Below are 12,724 nucleotides of genomic sequence, written 5' to 3' on the forward strand. Positions count from 1 at the left end.
ACATCGAATTACCCAAGAAAGACCAATATACTGTATGAAACCACGCTAGTCTGTGTTATGAGAGCTTGATATAAACATTTACATAATATGAAAACCAATTCTGGTGCATGGGCACAGTATGGGTAGCCAGTGTTAAAAAAATGATCAGAATGGACATCTACCATTTCAACAAGAATACATCACAGTTCAAAGTTCTATGGCTAGTAATAAAACAAAATTATACGGTTCACTACTTATTTTACTAAAGCACTGTACCACATACTCAGCGACTCCTGTGACAACACTTAGTCAATAATTACAAAATTTTAAAGTGAGCAGTTTATTTTATTTTAGATAAATATTTATGCTTGTAGTCAAATAGTGAACTGTCAAGTGGCTTGCTAAAATAGTAGATATGAAGACAGAAGTGTTATTTTTTAATTAAGTAACAAATACTATCCCTAGAAATCAAAGTTGAAACACAAAAACAAAGAGCGTGTAAAAATATGGTTAGATTTGTTTTTGGAGAAACACTGTAATATCACATGGGCTTTTACCAAAAAAGTCTCAATGTCTGTAACCTTGAGTTAAGTTGTCTAATTAAAAAACATTAATAAGCACTGCACTGCGTGCTGATGTTGTATGTCAGACAAATATACTAGATAGATGGATTGATTATTTGTCCACAGTGAGAAATGAAAACTTTACAGAACCTCAAGAATATATAAATATTAACGATCTGACCAGTGCGCAAAACATGTAATGTAAGCCAAATTAAACCTGGTTCCCATTTTTTCTTCCACAATCGCTTTTCTGTGAAATTTCTCTTCATTTCTATTCCACACAGGGAATGAGAAACAATGTGAACATGTTTAAGTAGACCATGGGGATGCTGTGATCACTAATTAGCCTTAGATTATGTCTTCATGAAGATGATTAGACCAGATGAAGCTGTTTAGAAGGTCAATTTTAAACATTCACTTTTGCTCAATGAAACTTCATTCTTTGACAAGGAAAGTATATTGGCAAGCAAAGACGCCAAGTAAAAACAGGCATTACTACAGAATAAAATATTGTTAAGAAAAAGAAAAAAAAAAAAGACGATAAAAAGTATTATAAAAATGTTAACTACCACAACAGTACTACCCTCTCTGCCTCCCAGTGAGCAAGCAAGCACATCACCATCACTTACATTTAATACTGACACAATGGAACTAATGCATCCTTTAGTATTTCTGCTCATAATCGAAGAAACACCTGAGGCTAGGCCAATCGTTTGGTAACTGCACCTGCTGTTAGCAGAAATATGGCATTACAGTCTCTGGAACCAATCAGAGAGTGTACAGTACTAGATTGAGTTCACTTATAAAGAAAATACCAGTAAAGTGGGCATAATTAAAATTACTTGGTTAATTCTCTGCTGCAAAGGTACTGTAAATGACTCGGTAACTTTGCTAACATATCACAAATCTATTTCTACCCACAGGGTTAAACATAAAATCAGTTACTGTTAATACAGCTATGAACAGAAAATGGTGAAAAAATTATTTATGATCAGAGGTGTTCTATAATCTACATCTAAAGACATGAAAACTCAAATTCTGTGACCACAATCTCAACTAATATTACACCGACGAGTCTTAATGGCTCACACAACCAGCGGCTTTGCACAATGTAACTACAACTAATACATAGGTTAACCACACATTGTAATTCATAACTCATATGGAGTTGAGTGGTACACAAAGTATGCTCTTACCAAAGTCAATTTCTTCTTAAATGATTGAGTTGCATGTTGTAGTGGCAGACATGCATGGACAGGGAATTACCACACTCTCATGTTCTACAACAATGAGTTTAGCACTTCACCCATATATAGCTTTTAAACTAGTTTTGAGGACATACATGCCTCTGGTACAGCATCACTACTATAGTGTGCCATTAAATCAACTGATCCCCCCCTCTAAAAAAAAGTTTTAACTTACTTCAGCCCATAATGGTCCACGGATATCAGCCATTTTCATATTTTCACACATTAAAAAAAAAGTGTGAAAAAATTGCACTGGTGTAATAAGAAAAAAGCAGGCCTCCACAACTTACCTTAAAAGGATCATGACTGTTAGTGTGGTCTGCATGTTAATTATCTAGTCTGACATTTGCCATTGACTGTGCTAATAAAACAAATTGGAATGTTCGCTTGGTGTTTCTTACATTTTTCTCCAGTTATTCTGGGTTTCTGCACACCACTCAGACACATGTACAGTATATTATGTTGACTGGTGAATAAATTGGGCTGCTATGAGAGAAGGTGGGTATGTTGGCAAGTGTGCTATGCACTGGACTGCTGCTCCACCCAAAGTTGGTTCTAGCCTTGCTTCTGATGCTGCTAGAAATGGCCCTCGCTCGACATAGCCATTAACTCAGTTTTGTTTTAAAAAAGAGGAAAGGATGGATTCAAGTATTAGTAACTAAGTAACCAAATAAACCTAAATGTGCATCAGGATAATAAATACAACTCTTAAACAACATTCTTGGGCCAAGTGAAGTAGACCTATATCAGAAGTGGACAAATTGGGAGTCTGAATGCCCAGGACAACCAGTTTTTGATTCCGGACAGCCACACTACAGACTCACAAAGCTCAGCAGACTACTAAATGTTTTGGATCTTTGGTTCATGCAATATTTTCCTAATCACAAACAATTTGATAAAAACAAAAGACTCAAATCTTCATTTACAACCTTAACTTGGGGATCACTTTTAAGGGCAGCTGCTCATAGTGCATCTGACATGCACACACCCACTAGTGAGCAATACGGTGTGAAGTCTAGTCAACAAGTCTATAAAGCAAGAGAGAGAGAACCAATGATGATAATTGTAAAGCAACTGGGGCAATGAGGGCAAGAATGGCAAAAGTTAATTGTACCCTTTCACGGTTTACAGCAGTATTAATAAGGTCATAATTAGTGCATACTTTGCCATGGATTCATTAGAAAAAAAGAGGAGGACGACAAGGCAAGCCATTCCACTACTTTTTTTTTGGTCAGAATTATTAAATACTGGTGTAGATGAAGTTCTGGGGTGTTAAAAGCTTGGAGGATGAGTGCAGACGGTTACATTTTTTTCTAATCATGCAGCAGTCTTGACTTATATTTTATTAAAGCCTATACCTGTATTAGTTTATAACTGCTTTTAGCCCATGCTTGTTCATTTGCATCTACTACCATAGCTTATACACTGACTTATGACAAATAATGCAGAAGTAATCTTAAGTCTCTTTCTGTGGTTTGTACTAGAAAAAGCTGTCTATGAAGCATGTTTCAAAATTAGCTTTCCTATTAGTTTTTAAGAACAATTTGTTCTTTAACAGAAATTACACTTGATAAGTGATAAATGATGACATGTGTGTGAACCTATAGAAGCATCCTGTTAAATGCAACGAGCAGCAGCAGGACGTAGGCCATTTGTGTGTGTCTAGCAATAAACCCATGCCTCAGTTTGAAGCATGTTTAAAGTGTTTGGTTTATTTTTCATACAAGTAATAATTTTAAATGCCTCCACACTGGAAAAACATTTTTACCAGATTAAATACGGAGGATATTTCGCAAAGTAGCCATGACTGAAAGAAGGGGAGAACCAAATCGGAAATTGTACCATACACTATGCAGAGAGCATCCAGAAAACAGATAAAAGCATCCTTTTTTTTTTTTTTTTTTAGGCAAAACTAATATTAGGATTAAAAAGGAGAGAAAGCACAATAACTGTTTACTGTACTTGTCAGCCTGCAAATTCTAACAAATGCTGATGCATTGCTGAGACATTTCATGAGTTGCTACTGCTGAAAAAATGACCTAAAATATTCAGTAGTTTGTTGATTACATGCAATGGCTTGAACATTCCTCCAATGCTTCAGTCACAAATTTTCAAGCGTTTGTCCTTAATAAATGGACATTATTGAAATCAGACGACAGTACTTCATTACAAACAGATCTTGCCTTCTGCAATCACAGAAAGCACACAAGAGGAATCTTAACAAAATGTGATGCTCACCGTTAACCAATACGTACTCTGGGCTCCTAACTGGTAAACTGAAGTTTTTGAAAATGCTCCTCACCATTAGCCCAAACACTGCAGAGTGTGAACATGCTTTTTCAGTCCTAAATCTCATCTTTAGCACTCTTCTACCACAGTTGACATGTTATTAATCATTCAGGTACAACAAAACTTTACAAATAAATATTGCTGTAAAATGCTTTAGGTAATCCTCCACTCCATATATAAAGCTAGGCTACTAGACAGTGTACCTGGACTACCAGATTTACAAAGCTACTGTCCCAGGAGACTTCCTTCTGCGTTCACAATTTGTCATCCCCTGCATAAACCCAAAATGAATGCCATTTACCTTTCAGTAACTCAAAATCTGGACGAGTATTTCCTCAAGAATAGTAGGTTAGTTTTTTTTTTTTTTTTTTAATCCTCTCCCTTCGTAATTTGCACTACAATGATTTCCCAATGTCATGTGAAAATGTAAATTACCACGCAAACAAACCATTTTCACTACTGCACAGGCAAATGTTCTATTAACAACTCTACAAACTGCCCAATGGTCAAAAGCCTGAACATCTGTGTTACACACTGCTTTCCTGTACCAAAATTCTCCCTCAAAAGGTTAAAGGATCTTAAGTCTCATCTTCTTGTGACCAGTCAACACTTATAGACATGTGGCTTATCATATGATTTATCAGTCCCATATACAGTAAGTCACAGTGTTTCAAAGGGGCATCCTAACGTGCTTGAAACCAACCAGGCGAAAAAGTAGACCATCTACATATTTTACTAGATTAACACCACTCTGATAAGTAAATGTTAATGCCATCTCCTGTGTGTGACGTATTCTGCCTGGTAAGCCTTAACAGCGTGGGAACAGAGACTTGACAGTTGAATCAACCGAGTCTCAGGATACCCTGATAAATGCACCGGCTGAAGGAAAAGCTCCCATCAATCAGATTGCTCTCATATTGTTGAAAATACAATGCTTCAAAGTAAGATCTGTAGTTTAGGTCATGGAGTAATCCGACACTCTGGCATGGAGCAAAGTAAGACGGCCGGGCGGTGTGCACATCGCTTCAGAGACCAAACTGGGCTCACGTTCAAGCCCCTCTGGCTTTGGCTGCTGACAATGCTGCTCACCAATCCACAGTCACGTGAAAACTGGTTACTCAGAAGGCTCCCAAGAGAACACACTGATGTATGGGGCCTGTACTTGAGGCATCTGGCTGCATGCACCACAGGACTAAGACAGTGGCAAATTGAAAAAGTTATAATGCAGATCAAATGAGAGCTAGTCACTTTCATTTTTACAGACACTGCAAAGACCTTCCACAGGAAAAGATGGCTTCATTAGGTTTTTGTCTATAAACCTAAACGGCACTAACAAACAAAACATGTCTGTGTTCTCCAGAAACCCTGCTTACTTAATACTCTCCGTTTGTGGAGACCAATTGCAACTCCTTGACAAAGGGAACTTAGCTCTCTCCAGTTAACGTCTAACAAAATATCTAGCTAGAAAATGTTTCCCTCAATTAGGTTTTTCCTCTTCTTTAAAAAAAGTATGTATTCTTGCCTGGTGTAAACTAATTAATGTAGGCAGAAGAAGAAAACATTTTAAAAGGCAATTACTATTTACTGATTTCAGTTCTTTGTATCTAAAACAACGTATATCCAACAGGTATACTAAACCGAAGAGCATATTTAGAGTCTGCCTTCCCAGATTACACTGTGTATTCAGGGTAAGTATGAGGGAAAAAATTCAAAGAGAAACAGAAAGCTACCCTTGATTTACATAATCACAATCAGGCTCCTGCACAAAACAGCCTGTTGTAAAGGCAGGAGACTGGGTAGCTGTATTAATATGGTGGCATAATGAATGAAGCAGAGCTTTGGAAGTTGTTGGGCAGCTAGGTGACTGTTAGTTTGTGTGGTGTTTATTATTTCATGAAGATCTTGTCCCAGAAATCTTTACTGGGTTAGTAATCCCATTCAGCTCATCAACTTATTTCTTATATGAAGGCAGAGTGGCTACTCCCTAAAATGCCTGATCCCTTGTTCAAAACCTGACTGAAAGTACACTGCTGGATTTACTTTGCCAATTCCTCTGAGCAGCTCAGTTGTGTCTCCAACATTGTCTTCCTTACACATGACTGAAGACACTAAGTTTCCTTATCTTTTCCGAAACAGCTGATTCTAGGTTGTAACCAAACAGTTTTATTCCATCCATAAATACAATAATAGACAGTGCTAAGCGTTTAAAACAAACGCATGTTTTATAAAGAACTGTGTTTTTGTAACATTTTCATCCTCTAGAACTGAAAATGTAATTACATTTTTAGCTTACTTAGAATCAAGGAAAACCAAGTTCAAATTATTCAAGGCAAAAGCAAGGCTACACTACATACAAATGTAACAGCACAACAGTTGTTTTGGTTAGTTTTATGGAGGACTTTCACAAAGTAACCAATGACTAGCTACTAAACTACGCTTTTAGCACTAAATGAAGAAGTCCCAAAGCCATATGTGTTCTCTTCTGGGCCAACCAAAAATAAACGACATATTAATAAGGCAACAGTGTTGCAATGCTTGTTTTTGCATGCACTTCTGCATTCTGGCCTCCCGGTGAATGCTCATTCCACGAACACATTGCTGAAACATTCTGTCATGGCTCAAGGTTATTGTTGCACATGGAGCGGGAAAGAACTCCCCGAGTATGGTTCTTGGTGGTCCGCCCAGGAATGCAGCTCAAGAGGGTCTCTACTATTGTTCAGGGGAGAATGCAGAGCACTGGGTCATTCAGACAGGGGAATAAAGCCACTGCCTGGAAAAAAAGAGGGGGTGGGGGCAAGAATGTGAGACATTTCTACTTTAGGAAGCCAAAATCACACAATAGATAAACAGTTTACTCGAAAGCAAAATAGCAGAAGGAGAATGGCTTCAGCAGTGACATTTTCTCCCATTGCACAATGGTTGATTACTTGAGATGTCATTATGGACGCCACCCCAAACTGCAGGGATATCCTTTTAAAATCACCTGGACAGACAGCTCATTTCTTCATTCTTTCCTTCCTATCTCATCACCCTTCTGTTTTCTGTGGTACTTTTTTGTCCAGTCTTCTCACCCCTTTGTTACATTTCTCCTTTTGCCGTAAACATGCTTTTATGTGGTAAATTTGTTACAATTTAATCCTAAAACCATATGAAGTCAGCACCGTACTTGCTCTTACGTACTGGACGTAATAAACTGCATATGATATGTTTGCCTTTTATCAGGAATTTAGTAAATTACTTTAAGGTTTTGAAGCTATGCCCTTGTGCTTATCAGACTAGTTGCAGTGTGGCAAAAAAGGTTTGCTCTGGAGATAATCGTTAAGGCAACAGTAGGAGCTGGACATGCAATGAAAAGAAATTAAGAGAAAAACTTGTCCCAACCCTCGCATTACACTAAAGAGTGTTAGAACATTTTGCTGGCCACCAAAACAATGGCAGATCTTACATAATCAGACGTAAATTACTATAGTTCACCATTTGTGGAAAAACTGGTTATGCTCCCCATATTTAGGTGTAAAACTGCATCAAAAACAGCAATTCTTAAGGACCTCTCAATGACTATAGCGAAGTACCATTGATTGATGTACAGTCTTATTTGGTCAAAATGAACACTAGCTACTACCAGCTTTCCAAAGACATGGTAACATTCACTAAAAGGCTCAGTCTAGCAAGTGGCTGCTTGAACCAGGCCAATTGCTTCCTGGAGGGTGCCCTGAACCCAATTCATCTCAGTGCCAGGGGCAATCCTGTAAAGCAATTCACTTTCGAAGACTGCTTTCCTTTGTCTGCCTTTGAGAGGCCCATCCAAACGACCAATTGCAGTGATTATCATATAGCTAGAAAACTCACTTTTCACTGCAGGCTGATCATCCTACCCATTAAGAGCAATTATATTTAAAATGAGGTGCTACAGAGGCAGGCATTCAAATGGAAGATGGCCCTGCACCTTTATTCAGATTACTTTTAACGTTCACAAAATACAAGACAGTCTCTGACTGCTCAGTGTTCTTTCCCTGAACTTGCAGATTTTTCATTTTCTTTTTGGGTCCTCCAAACATGAGCAAACAGTAACTACAAATGTCAAGCATCTGCACACAAGTTCAAGGGCTGACATGCACACACGTGCCTGACATCAGGAGGGACAGTAAATATTTGGAGACCCCACAATGAGGGACTAGCAACTTAATAAAAACAAAGGAGGCCGAGCAGGGAGCCAGTATCTGTGTACAACTGATTATATTTACACTGCCATGATTGGGGAGAGTTGGGGAGAGAGACAGACATAAAGGTTCAAATCTCTTGGAGAGGCATGAACAGCAATGCTGCAGCATGATCAGAATTTCCTTATTTATCCACTTAGGAGCACTGACCACCCCTCTTCCCTCTCCTGAAATTTTGAAAGTGAGTGTGCAGACTGTGAAATGATGCATAAAAAGCTCCTACCCCCAGGCAGGTAATCCAGCCTTGCTGAAGCAAAACAGTGGGGGCTGCCAGCCCACAGTCGGTATGCATAGGTCAACTACTTACTTCAATAGAGTTTAATAAGCAGAACCACAAAGAAAAAAGGCTAATGAAAGGTTTTTGAATTCAAATGCTATGAATTATATCACACCAAGCTGAAAATCATACAAACTATAAAACAACCTTTAGGTTTTCTGGAAAAGAAATAAAAATACTATGCAGATCAGAGACCTGGATTCTGCTCAGTTACCAGCCTTATCCCAAAGAATGAAGCACTTGGTGCATTTATTAGCAACTCCAAATTGTCTGTGTAAGGTTCTATGTGATTTGTTTGGCTTTGCACCTTGGGTTTGTTTTTCCTCACCCCCACATGTACTGGAAAAAAGGGATCTGAAAATGGGGTATACTTTTTCAAACCAAAACCTGGATTTTCCATGATTTCTGATGTATTTCATAAATTCTGTCTAAACTTTTCAACGCGACGAAACAATGCCAACATTCAAAAGTAGGTCTGCATGGGCAGTTTGTTGTGTTAACACAGTTATTGCAGAGGAGAGATGCAACTGTCTGCCAAAAAAAACAGAAGCGAAGGCCGGTTGGATGGCGGGTCGGACGCGCGCGCGACTTCTGTTCTGTTCTCACAGTGGCGCGCGCGTCACTCCGCACACTGAATGAGCGCTTTGACTAACACGCGTTAAATGGAAAGCTCCAGCAAGAATGGGCAATGTACAGTAGGCATAAGGTATAGTACGACGTGTGTTATGTGTAGTTTTTTTTCACTGCATTCTTGTGGACTGGTAATTGGTTACCAATTCATAAAGTATGACCCAGGTAGAGACCAAGGGCCAAAAAAACAGTAACAGCTTTAGCCACGCTACACTCAGCCACTTCGTACATTTAAGTTCGTGTTTTCCCGATGTCTTACCGGAGCAACGGGAATCTACCAGTGTACCAATTCGTGCAAAGCACAAACCGCGCGTCGCTCCACCGCACACCTGCATTTGATCTGTGAGAGGACACCAGCAAAACAAATACGGGAGTTCACGGAGGTCCACTGATGGGGGCACCCCGGCCATTAACCAGACTCGGGGTCCAAGCGCTGGGGGATGACGAGACTAACAGATTTATCTGTAAAGTAGAAGATTCCTCCGTTGATCTCCGATTCAAAGCGTGACCTGGAAAATGTCATTTAGCATGTCTCAAGATCTGGTTGTAAAGTACAAACAATATACTGTATCCATGTAAATAATTCTGATATATCTTTACAGGGAATCGGAAACAACAAAAAACAGCTAAGCAATTTCTTCAAAGTATTGTTTATTGTTTCGCTTTTAACTTTGAAAGCCGCTATAACTCAAATTGGCGCCGACCCATTCTGCGTTCTCGCACCGAGTAAATCCACAACTTAAACCAGCGCAACTTACTTTAAAAATGACTATATTTAACAAATCAGTCCTTTTTAAAACCAATAAACTGGAAAGGAGTCATAAGGAGCTGAAAATCATGCAGATCTAAACCAACACTGAAGTGGATGTCAGACCACCGCACGGTTTGTAATCCTGAACACAGATGGACAGAGCAAAACTGTAAGAAGCGACTTTTTCTGCGAGACAGAGGTGGTCTCAACACTGGAATGACAAATCCTCAATCGTAGAATGATTTCAAGCAAGTGGTGTACTTCAAGCTCGTTTAAATGCCCTCACGTGTACTAATTGTGTTTTATTTCGATACGCGATGCGACCTGTTGATTTGCCTAATGTGAGCTACTTCTTTCTGCGGTCAAAACCTCGGTGTATTCAAAGATTTCCTTCACACTCTTTATCTTTTAGACTCGCGCTCTTCAGCCGGACAATTCCAATAGTGCGTCGCTTTGCCTCCTCTAGGCACACGTCCAGGGACGGGAGATTCCTTTATACGCTTCCTGCACAATTCGCTTACTCCTATCGGACTTTCCATTAAATGCATTTACATTTGTGAAGGACTAACAGGCACATTTCCTGTCCGAGAAACGTGTATGTCCTGAATCACAGACAGAACCCCCCTTCCACTTCCTACGTGATGCCCACCGCTCCTTCTCGCGTTAATAAGTTACCGGTACTTAACTGTAACAGTGAAAAGTTTATGCCTGGAAAGCTGTCAGGCGCCCAAGTGGAAAAGTGAACTTTTGTCAGGGCGCTACCCAACCCTGGGCCACGGCGCATACCAGGAGCCCGGGGAATGCGCGAGTGTGTAGGGGCGAGAGGCGCCGGCCTTACCGCTGACTCCTTGGTGTGGCACGTCGTTCAGATTAAAGCCCTTGGAGCTGTAGGCGAGTCGGACTTCCGAGCAGGTCCTGGACTTCAGTTCTGCGCCCACCAACGCCGCCACGGTCAGGGCTAAAGTGCAAAGCAGGGGCAGCGCGTCGGACGCGGCCATCCCGTCGGTGAGCTCTCTAGAGGCGCGTGGGGCGAGATGCGGGGGGGAGCTGCTTCCTCGCGTGCCTGCCCTCCAGCCGAGGTGTCCGCATTACCCAGACGGAGACTCCGCCGTGACTTCTCCACTCGGCTCGATGTCCTTCCTTGGTACAATCCGACTGCGAACGCTCCGTCTTGGCTCTCACACAGACAGAATTCAAGCCGGGAGGCGAATCTTTCTTTAAGTTGACTGAAAGTTACTAAAACAAGTAAAAGACGTGCACTTGCCCAGATGAAGTTAAAAAATATGAAGAACAGACAGAAGAACTCAAACTTGTGTGCTGGTGGAGCGTCCAAATTGACGCCGAGATCCCGGGACTGTGAGTGGGGCTTCAGACAAGCAAGCCCAGTGAAATCACGCTCGCGACTTGACTCGACTCGACTCTGGGACAAAGGCTCAGCCTTCCGCAACACCCGGCCTGGAAATCAGTGAGGAACGGGGCCTCGCACGGCGTGGCGCCTCCCCGGACTGGAGTATGTGGGAGGGCTTTGAAGACAGGGCTGCGGCGCACACGCCTGTGCATAGCGACACAGACACACACTCGCCAAGAAATCACTGGAGCTGCCTTTCAGAGGGACCTTCAGCACAGGCCACTTCAGGGGTAAACGTCTCACCATTATAAACAAACAGGAAGGCTCACGAAGAGTGAGCTCCTTTTTGGAGGTGACAGACAGTAGGTCAGTGGTGGTCAATACATCTGCAAAATGTGCATATTGTACCACAGTTACACTTGAATGTTACTCTTTACTCAAGCAAGGAGCCTTTTTTGTACAACTACAGTGGGACAGTACCCTTGACTTGTGTAACTAGTTATTTGTATAAATGGCCAGGCTACTCTCCCATGTCAGTGCTCATCTACTGTATGTCCAGGCATAAACCTGTACGTTTGTATGTATATTTATGCAGTATACCTGAATGTAGCTCCTGCAAAGAAGTATATGGCAGGTTAAGATGCATAACCCCAAAACTTGTTATTAAAACCAGCCATACTGGAACAGTTTATTTTCTCAATAATTGTAATCAAAAAGCCCTTTTTGGTAAGGTCGTCTTGTCTTCTTATGGCTTTTTACATAAACTGTGGTCATTAGTTTAGGTGTTGCCTTTTCAGATATAAAGAGAATAGGTGGTGATGTGGAAGGCCTTGGCAGCTTCTCATTTGTTGGTCCTTCTTGAGCACTTGCTGGCAATTGAAAATTTGCTGGCTTGAATCCCTCAGAGTGACTCTACTTCACTGGGCCTTGAGCAAGACCCTTAACCTGCATTCCTCCATCTTGGGTATGATGTTAATCTGCAGCCAGCCCTGGGTGCAGGTCCTCCAACTTGCAGGGAAAACTTGGGGGTTGGTGACAGGATTGGCACTCCAGCCACTGTAAAAAAAAAAAAAAAAAAACCTCACACGGTTTAGTGTGGTGCTGAGGTGTCACTCGGGTCCTAATCCAGGTGGTCTGCATATGTTCACAACCTCCATATTGCCTTCCATATTTTTTTGAGAACAGATGAACATTGGCTATATATACATTATATATATATATATATATATACATACACTAGGGGGCTTCGCTCGCCAACCAAGGCCAGCGCTACGCACCAGCCACTTCACATCTCTGCCGCTCTCATATGTGGATTTCACTTTCACCAAACAACAAAACTTTTAATTCTCACGGATACGGCTCTTCATTGGGAAGAAACACTACTTTTCCCTAATGGCAACATAAATTATACAATCTACAA

General features: G+C 40.8%; 1 protein-coding gene across 1 annotated transcript in view; it reads right to left on the reverse strand.

Annotated features, from left to right (window-relative positions):
* Window positions 1-11,457, reverse strand: part of gpc4 (glypican 4) — a 70,512-nt gene extending 59,055 nt beyond the window's left edge. Inside the window, exon 1 of the mRNA XM_028815764.2 lies at window positions 10,795-11,457. Coding sequence (XP_028671597.2) covers window positions 10,795-10,954 — 160 coding nt within the window. The 5' untranslated portion in view covers window positions 10,955-11,457. The remainder of the gene's footprint in view (window positions 1-10,794) is intronic.
* Between the last annotated feature and the right edge of the window lie 1,267 nt (window positions 11,458-12,724).

The sequence above is a fragment of the Erpetoichthys calabaricus genome, chromosome 12 (assembly GCF_900747795.2).
Source record: "Erpetoichthys calabaricus chromosome 12, fErpCal1.3, whole genome shotgun sequence".
In the NCBI taxonomy this organism is placed as follows: domain Eukaryota; kingdom Metazoa; phylum Chordata; class Cladistia; order Polypteriformes; family Polypteridae; genus Erpetoichthys; species Erpetoichthys calabaricus.